At 40.8% G+C, this 27469-nt stretch overlaps 1 protein-coding gene across 1 annotated transcript in view; it reads left to right on the top strand.

Moving 5' to 3' along the window:
* The window catches only part of TDRD9 (tudor domain containing 9), a 140134-nt gene that overhangs the window by 46524 nt on the left and 66141 nt on the right, over positions 1–27469 (top strand). The window contains exons 7-8 of the mRNA XM_032267563.1: positions 3459–3623; positions 22273–22376. Of these exons, the coding sequence (XP_032123454.1) occupies positions 3459–3623; positions 22273–22376 (269 nt within the window). The remainder of the gene's footprint in view (positions 1–3458; positions 3624–22272; positions 22377–27469) is intronic.

Genomic DNA, 27469 nt, shown 5'->3' with positions numbered 1-27469 from the left:
AAAAAAAAAAAAAAAAAAAAAAAAAAAAAAAAAAAAAGCCAGGTGTGGTGGTGGGCACCTGTAAGCTCAACTACTCGGTAGGCTGAGGCAGGAGAATTGTTTGAACCCAGAAGGTGGAGGTTGCAGTGAGTCGAGACCACATCACTGCACTCCAGCCTGGGCAACAGAGAGAGACTTCATCTCAAAAAAAAAAAAAAAACCACAAAAAGTATGTGAATGAATCCGCAATCCCTGTGTCCCTGTGTTAGAAATAGCACCAGGCTGGGTGCAGTGGCTCACACCTGTAATCCCAGCACTTCGGGAGGCCAAGGTGGGTGGATCACCTAAGGTCAAGGAGTTGGAGACCAGCCTGGCCAACATGGGGAAACCCTGTCTTTACTCAATATACAAAAATTAGTTGGGCATGGTGGTGCATGCCTGTAATCCCAGCTACTTGGGAGGCTGAGGCAGGAGAATTGCTTGAACCTGGGAGTCAGAGGTTGCCATGAGCCGAGATTGCACCACTGCATTCCAGTCTGGGCAACAGAGCAAGACTTCATCTCGGGAAAAAAAAAAAAAAAAAAAAATCCCCAAAGTGGATTGAAGTTTGAGAACAGAATATGTACTACTATTTGAGAGATGTAAGTTAACTGAAAGTTGATGTAAACTGTATTTATCATTCCCATCTTATTTGAACAAAAAGGAAGAAGGTGTAAACTAGGCCAAAATGGCATAGAGTTTAGAATAATTGTGCAATCTAAACAAGTCTACTCCTAGGTCAGGTTGACCTCAAACCAGCTGTGCTAAGCAAGGTCTGTGGGAAACAGCTTAATAAAAGGCCATATGGTTGGGATATTCAGTTATTCTGTGATGGGGCTGCTAAGGGATTTGCTGTTATTCGAAAACACTTGCTTTCTAAACCATAAAGCATTTTGTTTTCAAGTGTTTATTTGTTGAGGAAAACATTTCTTTTTCTCCTTCTCGTGTCCCCAAGTGGGGAAACTTCTACCTTAGAATGTTCACATTTTCACTTGTGGATGCTGAATGAATGGAACCTGACATTTGGAATCAGTTGTCTTATTGCTTGAAGTGCTATGAAATGAATGAGAGAATTTGGCTATTTCAGTCCTTTTTGGAATCTTAACTAAGCTGTCGTCGAAGTTTATTCACATTGAGGCCTTTCTTGAATGTTATTTAAGACTCTTCTTTTGTACTCAAGCCAGAATAATGAGATGATTGCACATTTTTTAGTTTTCAGTGGTAAAGAGAGTTAAAGTGTTAGTGGATTAAAAAAACCCTACACTGATGGATATGGTGGTAAAGAATTTGGTACTTATAAGAAAGGGTCTGTCAGTTTCACTGTGTTCATGATTTATTAACGAATACGTGAAGCAGCATATTTTCTCGATATAGAAACTTATATGTACATGTAGTTGGGCCAAGAAATTAGAAATCCTTAAAACCCAGTTTAGAGATCATTTATGGTGACTGGGGTGTGTCCCTTAGGAGCCACTCTTCCACTCCAAGTGGCTTCTCAGAGCATTCTTTTGATTTTTTTTTTTTTTTTTTTTTGAGACGGAGTCTTGCTCTGTTGCCAGGCTGGAGCACAGTGGCACAATCTTGGCTCACTGCAATGTCTGCCTCCCAGGTTCAAGCAATTCTTCTGCCTCAGCCTCCCAAGTAGCTGGGACTACAGGTGCGTGTCACCATGCCCAGCTAATTTTTTTTGTATTTTTAGTAGAGACGGGGTTTCACCATGTTGGCCAGAATGGTCTCGATCTGTTGACCTCGTGATCCACCTACGTTGGCCTCCCAAAGTGCTGGGATTACAGGCATGAGCCACCAAGCCCGGCCAGAGCATTCTTTTTAACTTCAGAAATCTCTTCTCAAAATGAGTTTTAGTCTCTACAGTTTTTACCATGTATATCTAATGCCAAAGGGAAAAATACAGATGGTTTGTTTACTAAGTAACTGTACCAAAAATGCCTATATGAAATGTTTGTTTTTTGGTTGGGTGCGGTGGCTCATGCCTATAGTCCCAGCACTTTGGGAGGCCAAGGTGTGCAGATCCTGAGAGCTCATCAGTTCAAGACCAGCCTATGCAACATGGTGAAACCCTGCGTCTACAAAAAAATTTTTTTACGAAAATTAGCCAGGCATGGTTGTGCATACCTGTAGTCCTAGCTACCTGTGAGGCTGAGGTGGGAGGATCACTAGAGCCCAGGAGGCTGAGATTGCAGTGAGTCGAGATTGCACCACTGCACTTCAGCCTGGGCGATAGAGCCAGAACTTGTCTCAAAAAATTAAAAAAAATTACTTTTTGGCTAGGATTTCCACTTAGAGCACTCTACTTGCAATGTACAGTAGGTGGTGAGCAGCAGCCAGACTGCTGTGCCCACTCCCCACGTAGCCCTGTGGAGGCTGCTGAACTGGGAGATCCTCAGTCATCGGCCACCTTCTCCTGGCACATCTTATGCTGTCAGCACTGCTCCTGTCATTCATGGCTGAGTTTCTTAAGGATATAATTTCATATTTGCTTTTTGCCAAAACTGAAAGCTGCAGTCAGTCATCTTGCCCCAGTCTGGGGCTGTTCTTCTCTGCTGCTGCTGCTCCACTATTGTCCTGGGACTTCTCCAGTTTCTTGAGTGGGAGCTAGAGTTTTCTGGATTCCTTGTCTTCTTTGCTGACTTACTCTGTCATTTCTCTGGAACACATTATAGAGTAACTTACTCTTTTTAACTTTATTTTTATTTTATTTTATTTTTTAGAAACAGGATCTTGGTCTGTTGCCCAGGCTAGAATGCAGTGGTGTGATAGATCACCACAGCCTCGACCTTCTTGGCTGCCGTGATTCTCCCACTTCAGCCTCTTGAGTAGCTGGGACTACAAGAGGAAACCATCATGCCCAGCTAGTCTTAAATTTTTGTAGCGATAGGGTCTTGCTATGTTGCCCAGATTGGTTTTAAACTCTTGGCCCAAGATTATAGGCGTGAGCCATGGCCCCTGGCCTTACTCTTTTTTTTAAGTTTATTTTTAATTTTTTTTTGTAGAGACAGTGGTCTCATGTTGTTGCTCAGGCTGGCCTTATGCTCCTGGGCTCAAACAGTTCTCCTGCCTCAGCCTTCCACAGTGCTGGGATTACAGGGGTGAGTCACAGTGTCTTTGCCTGGGCCTTATTCTTTTTTTAAAATTCACATGTCCTGATGTGAAAATTTCTTTCAGATAATGGTTTTAATTTACCTTTATTGGAGATAAAGTTTATCATTTGATAAGGTACTTGAAGAGAAATAGTAAAAGTTGGTATCTCTGAACATTGTTTAAACTATAATAATTACACTAGAGATTAAATTGGGATGGTCTGTTTAAAGTCTCAAAAGTTATTAGATAAGTAATGAGACAGAAGAAAAGCCTGCAATTTTAGGAATATTTAATTTGATTATTCTCATTGTTTTATTTTAATGTTTTCTCTCACTCTGTAGGTAGTTCTGATGTCGGCTACCATCAACTGTAAAGAGTTTGCAGACTACTTTGCCGTTCCTGTTCAAAACAAGATGAATCCTGCATATATTTTTGAAGTGGAAGGCAAGCCCCATTCAATTGAAGAGTATTATCTTAATGATTTGGGGCACATTCATCATAGCAAGGTATATTGGAATGTGTTGTTTCTTTTATAGTGAGCGTCCTTTTGTATTTGATCAAACCTGCATTCATCACCTATGATTGTAAAGCCCTGCTAGAAAATTATTATTTTAAAATTGATGCATAGTAAGTGTACATATTTATGGGGGTTTAGTGTGGGATTTTTATACATAGGTGCAATGAGTCATAATCAAATCAAGGTAATTAGCACATCCATCATCTCAAATATTTATCATTCCTTTGTGGTAGGAACATTTAAAATCCCCTTTTCTAGCTATTTGAAAATAAATGATAAGTTGTCAACCGTAGTCACCCCATGGTGCTCTAGAACGTGAAAACTGGGCATAGTGATGCGTGTCTGCAGCTCCAGCTATAGTGGAACCCTCACCTCTTTTAAAAAAGAACACTAGTAGTTATTTCTTATCTAGCTATAGTTTTGTATCCTCTTCCTATTTCCTCCCCTTCCCAGTCTCTAGTAACTTCTTTTCTTCTCTCTACTTCTGTGAGATCAACCTTCTTAGTGCCCACATTTGAATGAGAATGTGTGGTACTTATCTTTCTGTGCCTGACTTACTTCACTGACGTCACTCAGCCCTGTTGCCCAGAATAATAGGATTTCATTGTTTTTTTTATGGCTGAGTAGTATTTATTTGTGTGTGTGTATATATATGTATGTATGTGTGTGTGTTGTGTGTGTGTGTATATACACACTACATTTTATTTATCCATTTATCCCTTGATGTATACTTAGGCTGATTCCATATCTTGGCTGTTGTGAATAATGCTGCAGTAAATGTAAACGTGGTGCTATCTCTTCAGCAGATTGTTTTTCTTTCTTTTGGACATACCCAGAAGTAGGATCGCTGGGCCATATGGTAGTTCCGTTTTTATTTTTTTTTGAGGATCCTCCATACTGTTTTCCATAAAGGCTATACTAATTTACATTCCTACCAACAGTATACATGAGTTCCCCTTTCTTTGCATTTTTGGCAGCATTTGTCATATTTTTTTATTTTTGTTTATTTATTTTAGAGATAGAGTCTTGCTCTGGCACCCAGGCTAGAGTGCAGTGGCACTATCATAGCTTACTGAAATCTCGAAGTCCTAGGCTCAAGCATTCCTCCTGCCTCAGCCTTCCAAAGCACCCAGCGTTTTTTTTTTGTCTTTTGATAACAGCTATTCTGGCACATGTGAGATAATATCTCAGTGTGGTTTGGATTTGCATTTCCCTGACAATTAGTGCTATTGAGCATTTTTTCATGTATTACTTAGCCAGTAGTATGTATTCTGTTTAGAAATGTTTTTTCAGATCATTTATTTGCCTGTTAAAAAAATTGGATTATTTTTTGCTGTTGAACTCCTTGTATATTCTGGGTATTAATCCCTTGTCAGGTGAATAGTTTGCAGATGTTTCCCCCTATTTTGCAGATTGTTTCTTCACTCAGTTGATTGTTTTTTTTGTTTTGTTTTGTTTTTGTGTGGTGTGGAAGCTTGTTAGTTTGATATAATCCCATTTGTCTACTTTTGCTTTGCTGTCTGTGCTTTTGAGGTCTTAGCCATAAGAATCTTTGTACAGATCAATGTCCTGAAGTGTTTTCCCTATGTTTTCTTCTAGTAGTTCGTGGTTTCAGGATTTAGTTTAAATCTTAAATCCATTTTGAGTTGATTTTTGTGTAGTTGAGAGATAGGGGTTTAGTTTTATTTTTCTGCATCTGGATATCCTGTGTTCTCAGCACCATTTATTGAAGAGACCATTCTTTCCCGGGACAGCGAATGTTTTTGGTGCCTTTCTTAAAAATCAGTTGGCCGTAAATATGTGGTTTTATTTCTGGGTTCTTTATTCTGCTCCATTGGTCGTCTGTGTGTCTGTTTTTATGCCAATATCATGCTGTTGTGGTTACCATAGCTTTGTAGCATATTTTGAAATCAGGTAATGTGATGCCTCCAGCTTTGTTCCGTTTGCTCAGGATTGCTTTGATTTGTGAGATCTTTTGTGGTTCATATGAATTTTAGGATTGTTTTTTGATTTCTATGGAGAATGTCATTGGTATTTTGATTGGAATTGTATCAATCTGTAGATCACTTTGGGTAGTATAGTCATTTTAATAGTATAAATTCTTCCAATTCATGGCCAGGCACAGTAGCTCACACCTGTAATCTCAGCACTTTGGGAGGCCAAGATGGGAGGATCATGTGAGCCCAGGAGTTCGAGACCAGCCTGGGCATCATAGTGAGATGCTGTCTTTACAAAAATTAAAAACATTATAATAGCTAGTGCCTACAGTTTCAGCTACTTGGGGGGCTAAGGCAGGAGGATCCCTTGAGCCTGGGAGTTTCAGGTTGCAGTGAGCCATGATTGTGTCACTGTGCTCCAGCCTGGGCAACAGAACAAGACCATAATTAGTGAGTCAGTCATCTATTTTTCCAGTTCATGAACATGGGATGTTTTTTCAATTTGTGTCATCTTGTATTATTGCTTTAATCAATATTTTGTAGTTTTCAATGTAGAGATTCTTTACCTTGTTTCTTAAATTTATTCTTAGGTATTGTTTTTCTTAGCTGTTTTAAATAGGATTACTTTCTTGATTTATGTTTCAGGTAGTTTGTTGTTGGTGTGTAGAAATGCTACTGATTCTTAATGTTGATCCTGCAACTTAACTGCATTTATCAGTTGTCAGAGTTTTTTGGTGGTGTCTTCAGGTTTCTCTCTCTCTCTGTCTCTTTTTTTTTTTTTTTTTGGTTGAGACAGGGCCTTATTCTGTTGCCCAAACTGAAGTTCAGTGGCATGATCTCAGCTCACTGCAACATCTGTCTCCCAGGCTAAAGCAATCCTTCCGCTTCGGCCCCCTGAGTAGCTGGGACTACAGGCATGTGTCACTGCTCCTGGTTAATTTTTGTGCATTTTGTTGAGACAGGATCTCACTGTGTTGCCCGAGCTAGTTTCAAACTCCTGGGCTCTTGTGATCTGCCCACCTTGGCTTCCCAAAGTGCTGGGATTACAGTCATGAGCCACTGCACCTGGCCAGGTTGTTCTATATATAAGATTGCATTGTATGCAAAGAGGGACAACCTGACTTCCTCCATTCCAATTTGGACACTTTTTATTTGTTTCTCTTGTCTAATTTCTCTGGCCAGGACTTCCAGTACTATATTGAAAAGAGTGGTGAGAGTGGGCCTTCTTGTCTTGTTCCAGTTCTTAGTATGACGTTAGCTGTGGGTTTGTCATGTATGACCTTTATTGTTTTGAGGTACAGTCCTTCCATACCTAATTTGTCTAGAGTTTTATCATGAAAGAATGTTGACTGTATTAGTCCATTTTCACACTGCTAATAAAGACATACCTGAGACTAGGTAATTTATAGAGAAAAAGAGGTTTAATGGACTCACAGTTCCACATGGTTGGGGAAACCTCACGGTCATGGTGGAAGGCAAAGAAGGAGCAAAGGCAAGCTCTTACAGGTAAGAGTATTTGCAGGGGAACTGCCCTTTATTTTCTGGGAACTCAGTTTATTTTCATAAATTGTGAGCATAATAAATACATTGCATATCCCTGGGAAAATTATCAGTCCTGGTTTTATACCTGCTGAGGCTGAAAAATTAAATGTGAGATTATGATCAGTTATAAAATTATAGATTGATTTGGGGAGGGAAGTAATTTTATTATAAATATAGTTTTATATTGATTAAACTTACGTTTTTCTAATATAAGTTGTATTTCTCTAAACCTAAAGGAGGATTGTATTGTAATGGTGAATAATTGATAATCTATTCTTAGGAAAGGTTGCATGTGATTTAAAATTGTTTTCATATGTATAATACATTTAGAAGGCTCAAAAATCAGGTATATTTCAACATATTCCCTTCCTTCTCTCCTCCTCTCTCTATCCAGCAACCTCCCATGAAGAGGAAACCATTGTTACCAATTTCTTTTGTGTGTGTGTGTGTGTGTGTGTGTGTGTGTGTGTGTGTGTGTGTATATATAATTGCCTTTTAGGTTCTGGAGTACATGTAAAGAACATGCAGGATTGTTGCATATGTGCATACATGCAATGTGGTTTGCTGCCTCCATCCCCATCACCTATATCTGGCATTTCTCCCCATGGTATCCCTTCCCAACTTCCTACCCCCCACTGTCCCTCCTCTCGTCCCCCACCACAGACCTCAATGTGTGATGCTCCCCTCCCTGTGTCCATGTGTTCTCATTGTTCATCACTCACCTATGAGTGAGAACATGCGGTGCTTGATTCTCTGTTCCTGTGTCTGTTTGCTGAGAATGATGGTTTCCAGGTTCATCCATGTCCCTACAAAGGACAAAAACTCATCTTTTTTATGGCTGCATAGTATTCCATGGTGTATATGTGCCACATTTTCCCCGTCCAGTCTATCGTTGATAGGCATTTGGGTTGGTTCCAAGTCTTTGCTATTGTAAACAGTGCTGGAATGGACATGGCATGTGCATGTGTCCTTATAATAGAACGATTTATAATCCTTTGGATATATATCCAGTAATGGGATTGCTGGGTCAAATGGAATTTCTATTTCTAGGTCCTTGAGGAATCGCCGCACTGTCTTCCACAATGGTTGAACTAATTTACACTTCCACCAACAGTGTAAAAGTATTCCTGTTTCTCCATATCCTCTCCAGCATCTGTTGTCTCCAGATTTTTTTAATGATTGCCATTCTAACTGGCGTGAGATGGTATCTCAATGTCATTTTGATTTGCATTTCTCTAATGACCAGTGATGATGAGCATTTTTTCATATGTTTTTTGGCCTCATATATGTCTTCTTTTGAAAAGTGTCTGTTAATATCCTTTGCGCACTTTTGAATGAGTTTATTTGTTTTTTTTTTTCTTGTAAATCTGTTTTAGTTCTTTGTAGATTTTGGGTATAAGTCCTTTGTCAGATGGGTTGATTGCAAAATTTTTTTCCCATTCTGTTGGTTGCTGATTCACTCTAATGATTGTTTCTGTTGCTCTGCAGAAGCTCTGAAGTTTAATTAGATCCCATTTGTCTATTTTGGCTTTTGTTGCCAATGCTTTTGGTGTTTTAGTCATGAAGCCCTTGCCTGTGCCTATGTCCTGAATGGTTTTGCCTAGGTTTTCTTCTAAGGTTTTTATGGTGTTAGGTCTTATGTTTAAGGTCTTTAATCCATCTGAAGTTAATTTTAGTGTAAGGTGTCAGAAAGGGGTCCAGTTTCTGCTTTCTGCCCATGGCTAGCCAGTTTTCCCGACACCATTTATTAAACAGGGAATCCTTTCCCCATTACTTGCCTTTGTCAGATTTGTCAAAGATCAGATGGTTGTAGATGTGTGGCGTTGCCTCTGAGGCCTGTGTTCATTCCATCGGTCTATATCTCTGTTTTGGTACCAGTACCATGCTGTTTGAGTTACTGTAGCCTTGTAGTATAGTTTGAAGTCAGGTAGCGTGATGCCTCCACCTTTGTTCTTTTTGCTTAGGATTTTCTTGGCTATGCTGGCTCTTTTTTGGTTCCATATGAAGTTTAAGGTGTTTTTTTTTCCAGTTTTGTGAAGAAGGTCATTGGTAGCTTGATGGGATATCATTGAATCATTGAAACTTTGGGCAGTATGGTCATTGTCACGATATTGATTCTTTCTAACCATGAGTATGGAGTATTTTTCCATCTGTTTCTGTCCTCTGTTATTTCCTTGAGCAGTGGTTTGTAGTTCTCCTTGAAGAGGTCCTTTACATCCTTTGTTAGTTGTATTCCTAGGTATTTTAATCTCTTTGTAGCAATTGTGAATGGGAGCTCTCTCTTGATTTGGCTCTCTGTTATTGGTATACAGGAATGCTTGTGATTTCTGCACATTGATTTTGTATCCTGAGACTTTGCTGAAGTTGCTTATCATTTTCAGGAGATTTTGGACTGAGACAATAGGGTCTTCTAAATATACAATCATGTCATCTGCAAATAGAGACAATTTGACTTCTTCCTTTCCTAATTGAATACCCTTTATTTCTTTTTCTTGCCTGATTGCTTTGGCTAGAACTTCCAATACTATATTGAGTAGGAGTGGTGAGAGAGGGCATCCTTGTCTAGTGTCAGATTTCAAAGGGAATGCTTCCAGTTTTTGCCCATTCAGTATGATATTAGCTGTGGGTTTGTTGTAAATAGCTTTTATTATTTTGAGATATGTTCTGTTGATACCTAGTTTATTGAGAGTTTTTAGCATAAAGCGCCATTGAATTTTGTCAAAGGCCTTCTCTGCATCAATTGAGATGATCATGTGGTTTTTGTCTTTGGTTCTGTTTATGTGGTGAATTACGTATATAGACTTGTGTATGTTGAACCAGCCTTGCATCCCTGGGATGAAGTCTACTTGATTGTGATGGATAAGTTTTTTGATGTGCTCGTTGCAATCAGTTTGCCAGTATTGTATTGAAGATTTTTGCTTCGATGTTCATCATGGATATTGGCCTGAAGTTTTCTTTTCTTCTTGAGTCTCTGCTGGATTTTGGTATCAGGATGATGTTAGTCTCATAAAAAGATTTGGGGAGGATTCTCTCTTTTTGTATTGTTTGGAATAGTTTCAGAAGGAGTGGTATAACCTCCTCTTTGTATGTCTGGTAGAATTTGGCTGTGAACCCATCTGGACCCGGGTATTTTTTTTTGATTGGTAAGCTATTAATTGCTGCCTCAACTTCAGCCCTTGTTATTGGTCTATTCAGGGTTTTGACTTTTTCCTGGTTTAGGCTTGTGAGTGTGTAAGTGTCCAGGAATTTATCCATTTCTTCCAGGTTTACTGGTTTATGTGCATAGAGTTGTTTGTAGTAATCTCAGATGGTGGTTTGTATTTCTGTGGAATCTGTGGTGATATCCCCTTTATCGTTTTTTATTGCATCTATTTGATTCTTCTCTCTTTTCTTTTTTATTAATCTGGCTAATGGTCCATTTTGTTGATCTTTTCAAAATACCAGCTCCTGGATTTATTGATTTTTTGAAGGATTTTTTTGTGTCTCTCTCTCCTTCAGTTCTGCTCTTATCTTATTTCTTGTCTTCTGCTAGCTTTTGAGTTTTTGATCTTACTCCTCTATCTTTTTCAATTTTGATGATAAGGTGTCGATTTTAGATCTTTCCTTGCTTCTCATGTGGGCATTTATTGCTATAAATTTTCCTCCAGACACTGCTTTAAATGTGTCCCAGAGATTCTGTTACATTGTGTCTTTGTTCTGTTGGTTTGGAAGAACATCTTTATTTCTGCCTGCATTTCATTGTTAACCCAGTCAACATTCAAGAGCCAGTTGTTCAGTTTCTATGAACTTGTGCGATTCTGAGTTAGTTTCTGAATTCTGAGTTCTAATTTGATTGCACTGTGGCCTGAGAGACTTGTTTGTTATGATTTCCATTCTTTTTGCATTGGCTGAGGAGTGATTTACTTCGAGTTATGTGGTCAATTTTAGAGTAGGTGTGATGTGGTGCTTAGAAGAATGTATATTCTGTGGATTTGGGGTGGAGAGTTCTATAAATGTCTATTAGGTTTGCTTGGCCCAGGTCTGAGTTCAAGTCCTGGATATCCTTGTTAATTTTCTGTCTCGTTGATCTGTCTAATATTGACAATGAAGTGTTAAAGTCTCCCACTATTATTGTGTGGGAGTCTAAGTCTCTTTGTAGGTCATTAAGAACTTGCCTTATGTATCTGGGTGCTCTTGTATTGGGTGCGTATATATTTAGGATCATTAGCTCTTCTTGTTGCATTGATCCTTTCACCGTTATGGAATGCCCTTTGTCTCTTTTGATCTTTGTTGGTTTAAAGTCTATAATCAGAGACTAAGATTGCAACTCCTGCTTTTTTTTTGCTCTCCATTTTCTTGGTAGGTCTTCTTCCATCCCTTTATTTTGAGCCTATGTGTATCCTTGCATGTGAGATGGGTTTCCTGGATACAGCACACTGATGGGTTTTGACTTTTTATCTAATTTGCCAGTCTGTGTCTTTCGATTGGGGCATTTAGTCCATTTACATTTAAGGTTAATATTGTTATGTGTGAATTTGATCCTGCCATTTTGATGCTAGCTGGTTGTTTTGCCCATTAGTTGATGCAGTTTCTTCATTGTGTTGATGCTCTTTACCATTTGGTACGTCTTTGGAGTGGCTGGTACTTGTTCCTTTCTATGTTTAGTGCTTCTTTCAGGAGCCCTTGTAAAGCAGGCTTGGTGGTGATGAAATCTCTGAGGAATTGCTTGTTCATAAAGGATTGTATTTCTCCTTTCCTTATAAAGCTTAGTTTGGCTGGGTATGAAATTCTAGGTTGAAAGTTCTTTTCTTTAAGGATGTTGAATATTGGCCCCCACTCTCTTTTGTATTGTAGGGTTTCTGCCAAGAGGTCTGCTGTGAGTCTGATGTGCTCTCCTTTGTGGGTAACCCGTCCATTCTCTCTGGTTGCTCTTTGCATTTTTTCCTTCATTTCAACCCTGGTGAATCTGACGATTATGTGCCTTGGGGTTGCTCTTCTTGAGGAATATCTTTGTGGTGTTCTCTGTATTTCCTGGACTTAAATATTGGCCTGCCTTGCTAGTTTGGGGAAGTTCTCCTGGATAATACCCTGAAGAGTGTTTTCCAGCTTGCATTCATTCTCTCTGTCACATTCAGGTACACCTATCAAATGTAGATTAGGTCTTTTCACATAATCCCATATTTCTTGGAGACTTTGTTCATTTCTTTTCACTCTTTTTTTCTCTAATCTTGCCTTCTCTTTTTATTTCATTGAATTGATCTTCAGTCTCTGATATCATTTCTTCTGCTTGGTCGATTCCGCTATTGAAACTTGTATATACTTCGTGAAGTTTTCGTGTTGTGTTTTTTAGCTCTATCAATTCATTCATATTCTTCTCTGAGCTGTTTGTTCTCGTTAGCATTTCCTGAAACCTTTTTTCAAGGTTTTTAGTTTCTTTGCATTGGGTTAGAACTTGATCTTTTAGCTCAGAGAATTTTGTTATTATCCACCTTCTGAAGCCTGTTTCTGTCAATTCATCAGAATCATTCTCCATCCAGCCTTGTTCCCTTGCTAGTGAGGAGTTGTGATCCCTTGGAGGAGGAGAGACATTCTGGTTTTGGTTGTATTCATCCTTTTTGTGCTGGCTTCTTCTCATCTTGGTGGATTTATCTACCTGTGGTCTTTGTGGTTGGTGACTTTGAGTTGGGGTCTCTGAGTGGATGTCCTTTTTGTTACTGATGAAGTTATTTCTTTCCGTTTCTTAGTTTTCCTTCTAACAGTCAGGCCCCCGTGCTGTAGGACTGCTGGAGGGCCACTCCAGACCCTGCTTGCTTGGGGATCACCTGCAGCATCTGCAGAACAGTAAGTGTTGCTGCCAGTTTCTTCTTCTGTTATCTTTGTTCCAGAAGGATACCTGCCAGATGTTAGTCTGAGTTCTCCTTTATGAGGTGTCTCTTTGGTTAATACGGGAGTTGGGGAGCTGCTTGAGGAGACAGTCTGTTCCTTATAGGAGCTCAAGTGCTGAACTGTGAGCTCCACTGTTCTGTTCAGAGCTGCTGGGCAGGTACGTTTAAGTCTGCTGCAGCAGAACTCCTGACTGCCTTTTTCCCCCAGTGCTCTGTCCTGGGAAGGTAGGGCTTTATTTATAAGTTCTTGACGTGCTGCTGCCTTTTTTAACAGATGCCCTGCCCAGCAAGGAGGTAGCCTAGTTACAGTCTTCCAGCAGAGGCATTGTTGAGCTGCTGTGGGTTCTGCTCAGCTGCTGTGTGAACTTCCTTGCAGTTTTGTTTATGGGGTATAGTTAGTACTGCCTCGGTAATGGCGGTCTGCCTCAGTAAATGTCAGACTGTCGCTGTAATGGCAGACTGCCTCGGTAGTGGTGGACTGCCTTGGTAATGGCAGAGCTTGACCGACCTGGGTCCAGCTGTGCTTGCTGTGAGACTCTCAGTCCAGAGCATTGCAGATTGCTGGTCTTTGTGGATGTGGGACCAGCCGAGCCAGATCACCTGGCTCCCTGTTTCAGCCCCCTTTTTTTCAGTTGAACGGGTGACTCTGTCTCTCAAGCATTCCAGTTGCCAGTTCAAATGGTGCCTGGATTTGTGTCAGTTTTTGTTTGGAGACCCGCTGTGCTGGCTGAAACAGCTGTGCTAGAGACTCGTGGTGCTTTTCTGCCCTGAAATCTCCTGGTCTTTGGGCAGTAAAAATTCATTTGGAAATGCGATGATCACTCACCCTCTGCGTTTTTGCTGGGAACTACAATCCAGAGCTGTTCCTATTTGGCCATCTTGGATCCTCTCCTGTTACCAATTTCTTAAGAATCCTTTCACAGTTTTTTATGCCTGTACAAGCAAATATGAAGGTGTTTCTCTTTTCTCCTGAAATGGTAGCATTCTATGCTCGTGTTCCTTTTTTCACTTAACTTTTCAAATATTTTCATGTTACTGTATTATTTTTTCTTCCTTTTTTAAGAGCCACATGACATTCCTTCATGTGTATTAAATATCCCATTCTTTATTAACTAATCTCTGATGTTTCTGGTCTCATTACAAATAGTGCGATGGTGAATAACTTCGCACACATATCATTTCACACATATGAAAGTGTATCTTGTAGGCCAGGGCTTCCCAGCCTCTGCACTATTGACATTTTGGGCCAGATAATTCTGTGTGGTGTGGAAAATTCTCAACATTTTAGAATTTTTTGTAGGTTCTCTGTCTCCACCCACTGGATGCAAGTAGCATCCTTCTCCCCTTTCCACTTAGGACAACCAAAAATGTCTCTAGACATTGCCACATACCCCCTGGGGAGTAAAGCGCCTCTATGTTGAGACCCCCTGTGTAGGTTTTACCTTCCTAGAATATAAATTTTGGGAAGAGGAATTGTTAGGTCAAAGGTTATATACATTTATAATTTTGATGGACACTGCCAAATGGTTTGTATAGTTTAACTTTTATTAAAAATGCCTGTGATGTTAAACGCTAGTCTCTACTGTAATGAGATGGCTGAACAGGTTTCTTCTACCATAAGAAGAGATATTTTGTCGGATCTAATTATGTCAGAGGCAGGCCATTTCTGGCCATTAAATACAGCACTTTATTTTCCCAACTTTTTAAATTACAATATTTCAAAAGAATAGAAAAGTTGAAAGAATTTTATAGTGAATACCTATGTGTCCATTACCTAGATTCTGTAGTTAACATTAGCTTAGTAACACTTAAAAAAAAAAAAAAAAAAAAAAAAAACCACTAACTAAACGTCACTTCATTTGGTTTGACTCATTTTTCCATAATGTTCTTTATTCCATGATCCCGTCCAGGATGCTACATTGGATGTAGTCGTCATGTGTTCTTAGGCTGCTATTGGCTGTGGTAGTTTCTCCGACTTTCCTCACTGTTGATGACTTTGATGGTTTTGAGGAGTACTGGTCAGGTATTCTATAGGACACCCTTATACTGGAATTCAGTTGATGTTTTTCTCATGGTTAGACTGGGGTTTTTGGTTTTGGGAGGAAGATCATGGGGCAAGGTGCCATTTTTGTCACATATCAAGGGTATACACTATCAACATGACTTTTACTGGTTGTCTTAAGTCTGTTTAATGCTTTTTTTTTAATTAAAAAATTTAAATTGACGTAATTCATGGAATATATAGTGATGTGATACATATAGTACATGGTGATGAGCTCAGTGTAACTAGCATATCCATTGTATCAAACATTTATTTTTTTTGTGTTGGTAACATTCAGTAGCCTTCTAAAGGTGTTTGGAACTACATATTATTATTATTATTATTGTTATTTTAAATCACATCAAAGGACATTTCAGTGCTGTATTATTGTTAACTGTAGTCATCCAGCAGTGCTGTAGAACACTGGAATCTCCTCATCCTATCTAACAGTCCTTTTGTGTCCTTTAACAAATTTCCCTATTGCCTCCTTTCCCCTGCCCTTCCCAGCCTCTAGTGTCTTCTGTTCTATTCTACTTCTATTAGATAAACTGTTTTTTAGCTTCTACATGAGTGAGAACATGTGTCTTTAACTTTCTGTTCCTGGCTTATTTCACTTAACATAATGTCCTCCAATTTCATCCATCTTGCTGCAGATGACAGGATTTCATGCTTTTTATGGCTGAATAATACACCATTGTGTATATATTCTCCATTTTCTTTCTCCATCTGTTGTATACCTATGTTGATTCCTTATCTTGGCTATTGTGAATAGCATTTAACACTGTTATTAAGGAATACTTCAGTCTGGATAATTTATAAAAGAAAGAGCTTTATTTGGCTCACAGTTCTGCAGGCTATACAAGAACTGTGGCACTGGCCTCTGCTCACGGAGCTGGTATGTGCAGAGATCATTTGGTGAGATTGGAAGGAGATGGGTGTGCCAGGTTTTTTGTAACCATCAGCTCTGAGGGGAAAGTGGGGGAACTCTGGTAGGAACTCATAATAGTGAGTACTCAGTCTCCCTGTCAAGGGAGGAAATTAATCTGTTCCTGAGGCATCTGCCCCACTGACCTAAATGCCCGCTATTAGGCCCCACCTCCAACACTGGAATCAAATGTCAACATGAGATTTGGAGGGGACAAACATCCAAACTATAGCACTGAGATGCAGACTTTGATCACTGGAAAGGTTGTGGTTGCCAGATTTCTCCGTTGTGCATAACTGTCTCCTTTCCACATTGTATTCTTGAGAAACAAGTTGCCAGGTGAGGCTCTACTCAGGGCAGGGAGGAAGTAGTACTTAACAACATTTAAAAATTTTGCATTTTCTGACAATTTTTTTTTTCTTTGAGATTGAGTCTTGCTCTGTTTCCTAGGTTGGAGTGCAGTGGTGTGATCGTAGCTCACTGTAACCTTGAACTCCTTGGCTTAAGGGATTCTCCCACCTCAGCCTTCCAAGCAGCTACGACTGCAGATGCATTCCACCATGCATGGCTAATTAAAAAAAAGGTTTTTTTATTAAAAAAATTTTTTTATGGGGGGGACGATGGGGTCTTGCTATGTTTCCCAGGCTGATCTTGGACTCCTGTCTTCAAGTGATCCTCTTGCTTTGCTCTCCCAATGTGCTGGGATTACAGGCATCAGCAATCATGCCTGGCCTCTGACTCTTTTGAAATATGAGAGTGATGATGATTTACCAGTCTCCTTTCCAGCTGGCTGAAGTCTAATTAATTCTTGTTGATGTTCATTGTGTATTTTCTGTCAGAGCTTACAACACTTAGATGCTTCCTTGTGGACCTGCTGAGGAGCTGGGTCGGGCCTAGCCATTTGCTGTCTGAGCCGGTGTGGTCAAGACAATGTAGCTTTCTAGGCACCTAGGGCCTCCTTGCCTTGTGGGTGGGTTACATTCAGCAGGATCTGGCTTTAGCAAACTTTACCCAACATATTGTTTTTAGTACCTGATAGGTGTTCAGTAAATATTTCAGTGAATGAATATGCAACACTTAGCTGTCTATAGATGTTCCTTGACTTGTAATGGGGTTATGCCCTCATAAAACCATTGTGAGTTGAAATGATCATGAAGTTGCAAATATATTTAATCCACCTAGCCTCCTAGCCTGCCTTGAATCAGTTCAGAGCACTCAAAATCACCAAATACTACACCAAAAGTAAAAAGCAGAATGGTTTCATTTCATTGTAAAGTCTAAAAATAGAAGTTGAATCATCGTAAGTCAGGGCCAGTCTGTGTGAATTTTAAGCTTATAAAAATGGTGTTTTGTATAGATCCTATTATACAGCTTTCAGAGTCAGAGGACCTTTGTTAAAATTCCGATTGTGTTATTGTCACTACTTTTGTCATGTTACCTCCCCGCACTGTCTGCTGTTACAAGGGAGAAGCCCCTCTCTTCATGGAGTGCTAGCTGCGCCTCCTGTGCTTCGTGTTTCATCTTACTTCTTAGGAACCTTGTCTGATCTACTGTTTACCCCTCCCCATTGTTACCATTAATGTCTCTTTTTCTGCTGTCCTTTTCTTGTCCACATTGAAACATAACTGAAGCACCTTTTGTGAATACCCACCTTAGGTCTCAGGCTGCTCTCCAGCCTTTGCCGGCCTGTGGACTTGCACTTTCTCTACTTTTCTACCTCCCGCAGGCAATTCATTCATTGCAGGTGGTGTCCCCTGTTCCCACTCAGACTGCATCTGCCAGGGTCCCTAGTGACCTCCTTGTTAGGAGAGCTCAGCCCTAAACTTACTAGCCTTTCTGCAATATTTGACACTGTTGGCCACTTTGATTTTCTTGAAACTCACCCACTCCTCAGGTTCTGTGGTGCCCTCCTGGTTTTTCTGTTACCAACTCTGGCTGTTCCCTTTCAGTGTCCTTTGGAGAGTCCTTTTCATCTTCTATATTCAGCTTTTTAAAAAATTGTGAAAGGACACCCTTAGAAAAAGGGTTACATAAAATGTAAATGTGTACTATAATGACATTGTGAAGTGAATATCTGTGATCAATATGCCAGGTCCAGAACTAGAGCATGCCCTCCGCCCCACTCAGACTCACAGTGTGTCACTTTTTTATTTTTTGAAACAGAGTCTTGCTCTGTCATCCAGCCTGGAGAAAAATGTTATGATCTTGGCTCACTGCAGCCTCTGCCTCCCGGGTTCAAGTGATTGTCCTGCCTCAGCCTCCCAAGTAGCTGGGATTACAGGCATGTGCTATCACAGCTGGCTAATTTTTGTGTTTTTAGTAGAGATGGCGTTTTACCATGTTGGCCAAGCTGGTCTTGAGCTCCTGACCTCAAGTATCTGCCTGCCTTGGCCTCCCAAAGGGCTGGAATTACAGACGTGAGCCACTGCGCCTGACCCACAGCGTGTCACTTTTGGACCTCACCTCTCCACCTTAGGGCACAGCTTTACATAATCCAGTTTATGGCTTTGTTTTTCATCTTTAGGTCTTGAATCCACTTAAGATGGATTTTGGATTGACATGGGGTAAGATTTCATCTTCCCCGCATATGAGTGTCTTAGCACCATTTATTTTCCCCTCCACCTGTAGTGCCCACTCACTTATAGGCTGCCTGTGTCCCCCTCTCCTCCTGGGACTGGCTGGCCTGGCCTCCTCATGGTGATAGGAGACGTGCCAGGTTCCCAGGCCTCCACTTGGGACAGAAACACTTGCTCTGCTTTGTTGTGTGGACAGAGTCACCCTGGCTAAGCACTTCTGTGAGAAGAATGGCAGACTTCCTCCCTGACTCCATCTGTATGAATCACAGTGCTCCCACCATGTTCCTATCCCTGTTTCCTGCCTTGCTTTTTGTCAGAGCGTCTCCTCTGACATAGTGTGCCTTGACTCACTGGTGTGCAGTTGAGGAAAGCAGAGGCACTGTCTTTCGTGTTTCTTCCTGATCGCGGTACACAGGAGGGCATGATTCAGCAAGTGGGTCAGTGGGCCTGCAGTCGGTGCACTTCATTGTTGTCTCAGGCCTGGCTTAGAGAAAGCAGACTGTGTTTTGTATCTTATCAGGGTGCCTAAAAAATATTCACTTCCTTGGAACTAACTTGTGAGTCAATGCCATGCCTTTTATATGGCTTCAAAAGACCTCAGATGAGTTTGGATGCCACTGTTGGCGTTTGTGAAAAGTATGCCTTTTTTTCCTATTTCTTTTTTATATAGTTGTGTTATGACAGATATTATTACTTAGATAAAGTAGAAAACTAAAATAAAATTTAAATATTATGGCTGGGTGTGGTGGCTCATGCCTGTAGTTCCAGCACTTTGGGAGGCTGAGGCAGGTGGGTCACTTGAAGTCAGGAGTTTGAGACCAGCCTGGCCAACAAGGTTTCACTCCATCTCTACTAAAAATACAAAAATTAGCTGGGCATGGTGGTGGGTGCCCAAATCTCATCTTGAATTCCCATGTACTGTGGGAGGGACCCAGTGGGAAGTAATTGAGTCATGGGGGTAGGTCTTTCCTGTGCTGTTCTCATGGGCGTGAATAAGTCTAACGAGATCTGATGGTTCTGTAAGGGGGAGTTTCCCTGCACAAGCTCTCTCTTTGTCTACTGCCATCCATGTAAGACATGACTTGCTCCTCCTCACCTTCCAACTTGATTGTGAGGTTTCCCCAGCCACAGGGAACTGTAAGCCCATTAAACCTCTTTCTTTTGTAAATTGCCCAGTCTTGGATATGTCTTAGCAGTATGAAAATGGACTAATATAGTAAATTGGTATCAGTAGAGTGGGGCACTGATGAAAAGATACCAAAAAAAAATGTGGAAGTGACTCACTTTGGAACTGAGTAACAAGGCAGAGGTTAGAATAGTTTGGAGGGCTTAGAAGGAGACAGGAAAATGTGGGAAAGTTTGGAACTTCCTAGAGACTTGTTGAATGGCTGTGAACAAAATACTGATAGTGATGTGGAGAATAAAATCCAGGCTGAGGTGGTCTCAGATGGAGATGAGGAACTTGTTAGGAACTGGAGTAAAGATAATTCTAATGTTTTAGCAAAAAGACTGGTGGCATTTTGCCTTGCCCTAGAGATTTGTGGAACTTTGAACTTGAAAGAGATGATTTAGGGTATCTGGTGGAAGAAATTTCTAAGCAGCAAAGCATTCAAGAGGTGTCTTGGGTGCTGTTAAAGGCATTCAGTTTTAAAAGGGAAACAGAGAATAAAAGTTTGGAAAATTTGAAGCCTGACAATGCAATAGAAAAGAAAATCCCATTTTCTGAGAAGTTCAAGTCAGCTGCAGAAATTTGCCTAAGTAATGAGGAGCCAAATGTTAATCCCCAAGACAATGGGGAAAATGTGTCCAGGGCATGTCAGAGGTCTTCACAGCAGCCCCTGTCCCCCCATCACAGGCCTGGAGGCCTAGGAAGAAAAAGTGGCTTCGTGGGCCTTGCCCTGGGTTCCTGTGCTGTGTGCAGCCTAGGGAATTGGTGCCCTGTGTCCCAGCTGCTCTAGCTGTGGCTGAAAGAGACCAACATAGAGCTCATGCTGTGGCTTTAGAGGGTGCAAGCCTCAAGCTTTGGCAACTTTCACATGTTGTTGAGCCTATAGGTGCACAGAAATCAAGAATTGGGGTTTAGGAACTTCTGCCTAGATTAAAGAGGGTGTGTGGAAATACCTGGATGTCAGGGCAGAAGTTTGCTGCAAGGGCAGGGCTCTCATCGAGAACCTCTGCTAGGGCAGTGCAGAAGGGAAATGTGGGGTCAAAGCCTCCACATAGAGTCCCTGCTGGGGAATCACCTAATGGAACTATGAGAAGAGGGCCATTGTCATCCAGACCCCAGAATAATAGATCCACTGATAGCTCGTACCATGCACCTGGAAAAGCCACAGCAACTCAATGCAAGCCCATGAAAGCAGCTGGGAGGGAGCCTGTACCTTGCAAAACCACAGGGGAGGAACTGCTCAAGACCATGGGAACCCACCTCTTACATCAGCATGACCCGGATGTGAGACATGGAGTCAAGGAAGATACTTTTGGAGCTTTAAGATTGGACTGCCCTGCTGGATTTTGGACTTGCATGTAGCCCCTTTATTTTGGCCGATTTCTCTCTCTTGGAAAGGCTGTATTTACCCAATGCCCGTACCCCCATTGTATCTAGAAAGTAACTAACTTGCTCTGAGACTGGGGGCTATGGACTTTTGAGTTAATCATGAAATGAGTTAAGACTTTGAGGGGACTGTTGGGAAGGCATGATTGTGTTTTGAAATGTGAGGACATGAGATTTGGGAGGGGCCAGAGGCAGAATGATATGATTTGGCTGTGTCCCCACCCAAATCTCATTTTGAATTCTCATGTGTTGTAGGAGGGACCCAGTGGGAAGTAATTTAATCTTGGGGGCAAGTCTTTTCTGTGCTTTCTTATGATGGTAAGTCTCATGAAATCTGATGATTCTGTAAGGGAGTTTTCCTGCACAAGCTCTCTCTGTGCCTGTTATCATTCATGTAAGATGTGGCTTGCTCCTCCTTGCCTTCCACCATGATTGCGAGGGTTCCCAAGCCACGTGGAACTGTAAGTCCATTAAACCTGTTTCTTTTGTAAATTGCCTAGTCTTGGATATGTCTTTATCAGCAGTGTGAAGATGGACTAATGCACCGCCTGACTTGGGGAGTTTGCCACTTGTGCTTGGTGCTCAGTGTTTGGTAGCGGTGCCTGAGGGGCAAGTTTACATGATCTGGTCTTGGGGTCTTTGCTTTAATAGACAATTAAAAGTAGTCAGGGAACCTTAAACTTTGGTAGATGAATACTTTATTGTGTGGTTATGTCATCACCACACATTGGTATGTACGGATGTGACGTTATGGTTTTCTGGTACTTTTGATATTCAAGGTTACTTTTCACACATGAAATATTAGGGAAATCTTAGGGCTCTTCAAGGTAGGGGTTTGACAGAGGGAAGGGCACTGGCTTTGAGATTGGGAACTACTCCTGGGCTCTATAGACATTTGGTTTGACTTAATCGATGTTTTCAAAATAAACATCCTGCCAAACATGCTGCCTGTGCATATCTGGGCCCTTGCTCTGGTGACTGGGGGAGGAGATTGATGAGTGTGGTACTCTGTGTGTCCGCTGTCCTGAGCAGTGCTTGGCACACAGCACGTTTTCAGACATTACTGCCAATAAAAATCAGGAACTTTTATTTGGAGAATTTGTTACAGTATTGTACTAACAGAGCCACTCCCATCCAACCCCAGTTTTCATCTGTAATCCTATTTTGGTATTGTGACTTTTTACTTTTACTGTTTTTAGCTCTCTCGTCATCTCCTGGAGGAACCTGTGATAACTAAGGATATATATGAAGTTGCTCTCTCTCTCATTCAGATGTTTGATGACTTGGATATGAAGGAGAGTGGGTAAGAGACACTTCAGTTGGTAATGCACTTTAATGTATATGTAATTTTAAAAATTATTCATTTGGAAACTTTTTAGTGTTTTTGTAAGAAGATATAACTAGAGGTATATTTTCAGTAGTTACTATATATACTTTTAAATCAAGTTAGTATTTGGAATTTTTTTAATTGGATATTTCTATTTTAAATAGTTAAAGCCATGCTGAGTGCAGTTTTAGGACTGATAGTTTTAAAAGCTAGGATTTATAGCCTGAAGATAGTTTTTCCAGACATATAGGAGTCTTATTCATAATGCTGGGGTAAAACTTAAAACTTTAAGTCCTACATTAGTAGAAACTGTTGAAATGCTTTACTTGTGTTTGTTTTCATTTACAATCGAAATGCTAGTATTTACTATCAAAAGACATATTTTGATCCTAAGCAATCTCCTTCTGTAATCTACTGTTTATTCATTAAGCTAGTTCTTTGAAAATTGGAACATTTTCCCTGAGGAACAGTTTAAGGTTATAAGTAGTGGGTAGAGTCTATAATTTTAAAAATATCAGGTGGGCACAGAGGCTCATGCCTGTAATTCCAGCACTTTGGGAGGCCGAGGTGGGCAGATTACCAGGTCAGGAGATCAAGACCATCCTGGCCAACATGGTAAAACCCTGTTTCTACTAAAATACCAAAAATTAGCTGGGCATGGTGGTGTGCACCTGTAGTCTCAGCTACTTGGGAGGCTGAGGCAGGGGAATCACTTGAACCTGAGAGGCAGAGGTTCCAGTAACCTGAGATCATGCCACTGTACTCCAGCCTGGCGACAGAGCAAGACTCCCATCTCAAAAAAAAAAAAAATCATATACCATATGATTTAGCCTTTACAGTGCTAATTTCACTGCATCTGTCTCCATAGTTTTGCCTTTTCCAGGATGGTATGTAGTTGGAATTATACAGTATGTATCCTTTATATGTTGGCTTCTTCTACTTAGTAATATGTATTTAGCTTCCTTTATGACTTTTCATGACTTAGATAGCTCTTTTCTTTTTAGTGCTAAATTCCATTGTCTGGATATACCACAGTTTATTCATTCACCTTCCATATTTTCTAAGTTCTGCTTTAGCTGTGTCCCATGAGTTCTGCTATGTTGTGTCTTCATTTTCATTCATCTCAAAGTATTTTCTAATTTCTGTTTTGATTTTTTTCTTTGGCCTATTGGTTTTTAGGAGTGTGTTTAATTTGCACATATTTGTGAATTTCCCCCAATTTTTCCTATTACACATTTTGAATTTCATTCTATTGTATTTGGAGAACATATTTTGTATGATTTCTGTTTTTTAAAATTTATCAAGGTTTGTTGTATGCCTAGCATGTAGACTGTCCTGGAGAATATTACATATGCACTTGAGAATAATGTCGTTCTGTTGTTGTTGGATGGAGTGTCTATAGATGTATTTTTGGTTTAGTTAACTTACAGTGTTGTTCAGGTCATCTGCTTTTTGATCTTCTGCCTGGTTGCTCTATATGTTATTGAAAATGAGGTATTGATGTCCTCAACAATTATTACTGAATTGCCTATTTCTTCAATCTTTTCTGTCAGTTTTTGTTTTATGTATTTTGGTTCTTTGTTGTTAGGTGCATATATGTTTATACCTGTTATATCTTCCTGATTGATTCATCCATTTATCATTGTAAAATGCCCCTCTTATCTTTTGTAACACTTAATTTTAAGACATATTTTGTGTATTAGAATAGCCATTCCACTTTTCTGTAGTTGCTGTTTGCATGACACGTATTTTTTTCATTCTTTTACTTTCAGTCTATTTGGTATCTTTGCATCTAAAGTGTATCTCCTGTAGACAACATATTCTGAGTGGGATCTTTTTTTCCCCCTCAGAAGGAGTCTTGCTCTGTCACCCATACTGGAGTGCAGTGGCATGATCTTGGCTCACTGCAGCCTTCACCTCCTGACTCTCCTGTCTCAGCCTCCTGAGTATCTGGGACAAAGGTGTGTGCCACTATGCCCACCTAATTTTTGTATTTTTAGTAAAGACAGGATTTCACCATGTTGGCCAGGATGGTTTTGATCTCTTGATCTCTTGACTTTGTGATCCACCTGCCTTGGTCTGCCAAAGTGCTGGGATTACATGTGTGAACCACTGTGCCTGGTCATATTTTTTTTAAATTAGTCTAACAGTCTCTGCCTTTTGATTGGGTTGTTTAATCCATTGACATTTATTTTTGTCATTGATATAGTAGAGTTTTTTTCTTTGGCCATTTTGTTTTTCGCTTTCTGTATGTCTTATGGTTTTTTTTGTTCCTCTGTTTCTCTTTTACTGTTTTCTTTTGAATTTAATATATATTTTGCAATGTAGCATTTTACTTTTTTTTTTTTTTTTTTTTTTTTAGACAAGGTCTCACTGTATTGAGCAGACTGGAGTGCAGTGGTGTGACCATGGCTCACTGCAGCCTCAACCTTCTGGACTCAGTTGATTTTCCAACCACAGAGTAGGTGGGACTACAGGTCCATGCCACCATGCCCTGCTAATTTTTGTTTACAGTTTGTTTTTAAATCACCTAAGGAGAAGGAAGGAGGCAAAATATGTATTTACAGTATCCTTTGTCACTACCTAATTACCTTTACCAATTGTCTTTCTTTGTTCATGTGGATATGAAATACCCTCTGGGGTCAGCTGTTTTCAGTGCAAAAAAACGTCCTTCAGTATTTTTAGTAAGGTGGGCCTGCTGCCAAGAAATGCTCTCATTTTTTTGTTTGACTGGGATGGTCTTTATTTAGTCTTCATTATTGAGAGTTTTACTGAATATAGGAATCTTGATTGACGGTTGTTTTTCTTTGAACACTTTGAATATGACATCCCACTGCTTTCTGACTTCCATTGTTTCTGCTGATAATTCAGCTGTTAATCTTATTGGGGTTTTCTTTGTATGTGGCATGTCATTTTTCTCTTTCTGCTTTCAAGATTTTACCTTGTCTTTGAATTTCATTATTTATGGCATTTATGACTTCCTGTGGGAGTGGCACAATAGCTGAGCCTTTAATAGGCATTTTCATCATTCTTTTAAGCCAGCTGCTTTTGGGTGCATGGTAATACCACTGAATTTCATGAGTCCATTGACCACTAAACTGTGGCAGGAGGCCACGCTGTGCAGGAAATGATGGAATCAAGAAAGGCATCTGTAGGTCCATGAATGGGGATATGACAGAAGCTTTAGGTGCAGAGGAGGCAGATCTGAATCCAGAATAGCATCTGTATCTATTTACATGAGGGTAAATCAGTAAATCCGTATCTCCTTCATGTTGGAATCAACCTGTCTTCAGCTTGTTGGGCTGGTCCGCCAGGGAATTGTGCCATATTTGGAACTTGGCACTAGTCGTTGCTGTTGTGTGGTTGGCACTCAGCAGTGGTAGCAGCCAGATGAGCCTCATCTCTGGAAAGTGTTGAGTTTGTATGCAAGCCTTCATCCCTGCTACCTGGCCACTCTGCATCGTCCAACCCTGGGGGAACTGGAGGAGGAGGCTGGCCCATGTCCACAGGCGGCGCCTTCTGCCCATCTGGTGACTGAAAGCCTCCTCCACCGTGGCGGCCTTGTGGGCATTTATTGATACCTCTGCATCAGATCTCCTTATTATCAACCTTGTCATTTCCACATCTCTGACCAGCTGACCAAGCTATTAGCCTCTGCCTGTTGATTGGGGTGAACCCAATCTCATGGCCATGTGTCCTTCCACAGGAAGTGATACCAGCAGATGGACTGCCTGACCTCTGCTCACTGGAAGAGCTCCCTTCCCCGCTCACTGTGTGTGAACCTCTCCTCTGGGTGGGGCTGTGATGCAGCGGGTGTTCGCCCCTGGCTGTTGCCAGCATCCCATGCAGGCCTGTCTACAAAGCAGTCCTGTGTTTTTTAGGGTGGTGGCCGCCACCTCAGGCCATAGGTGTGGCTCACTGTTGAGACTGACTCTGGGTAGCTGGCAAAATATTAGCAAAATATTAGGGAAAGTTATAGATTAGTCTTAAACCTTTTGGAAGGCCGAAAGGTTTTATTGGACAGGTTGAAGGCAGCTGGTCCATTATGTTAGGGAAAAGACAGGGACGAGGTGGTGACCCTGACGTAATACCCATCATAGCACGCCAAATGTCTGCAGGTAGTAATAAACGTCTCAGGTGAGCACAGAGTTTACTGGAGTAAACAGAGACACAGTGATGTGGGATAAGTAGATTTAAACTGGGAAAGCCTTTTATCATCCCTATCTTTTCTCTAACATAGTGGACCAGCTGCCTTCAACCTGCCCCAATAAAACCTTTAGGCCTTCCAAAAGGTTTGAGACTATAACTTTCCCTAATATTTTGCAAACATTTTGCCAGCCACCCTGAGTAAATCTCAACAGCTCACAGGGAGAGATGGATGAGCAGCAGGAGCAGTGACCATGGATGCTGGTTTACCCCTCATACCTCTTTCTCCTTTGTAGTGACTGTTCCCAGGCATTGCCTGAATTGACACTGCATGGCTTTTCCATGGCTGCCTCCTCAGCTCCCATTACTTCTCCAGAGAGGTCTCTCCCAGCCACCCCTACTGAGAGCACTCCACACACATACCCTCCCTTAGCACTGCTTATCGTGTTTCCCCATGTGTTTCTTTTAGGTCTTACTGCTAAGCTGAAGGTGCCTTGCCTGTTTCTTGTTTCTTGTCTGTCTCTCCAGTTAGAATGTAAGCTCCAAAGAGCAGGGAGCTTGGCTGTCTTGTTATTGCTGTATCCTGACTGCACAGAGGAGGGCCTGGCATGTAGGAAGGGCTCACAGGTTTATGGAGGAGTGAAAGTTCTAAATTCACACAAAAGTAAATATATTGACAGTGGCAGGGAGGCGAGTAGATTTGACATTTTGGTCTGTACAAATTCTTTCTAATAGTTTGGACTCCTGAAAGTTTAAATTTTGCTTGTAGTTATTTATATTTTATTTTATTTTTCCATTTATTTTGTTGCATTTATGTTTTGGGGTACATGTGAAGAACATGCAAGATTGTTACATAGGTACACACGTGACAGTTTGATTTGCTGCCTTCCTCCCCATCACCTACATCTGGCATCTCTCCCCTT

The sequence above is a fragment of the Sapajus apella genome, unplaced genomic scaffold (assembly GCF_009761245.1).
Source record: "Sapajus apella isolate SASKATOON/1434 unplaced genomic scaffold, GSC_monkey_1.0 scaffold170, whole genome shotgun sequence".
NCBI classification, from domain to species: domain Eukaryota; kingdom Metazoa; phylum Chordata; class Mammalia; order Primates; family Cebidae; genus Sapajus; species Sapajus apella.
This window is presented reverse-complemented; position numbering and strand designations above follow the sequence as displayed.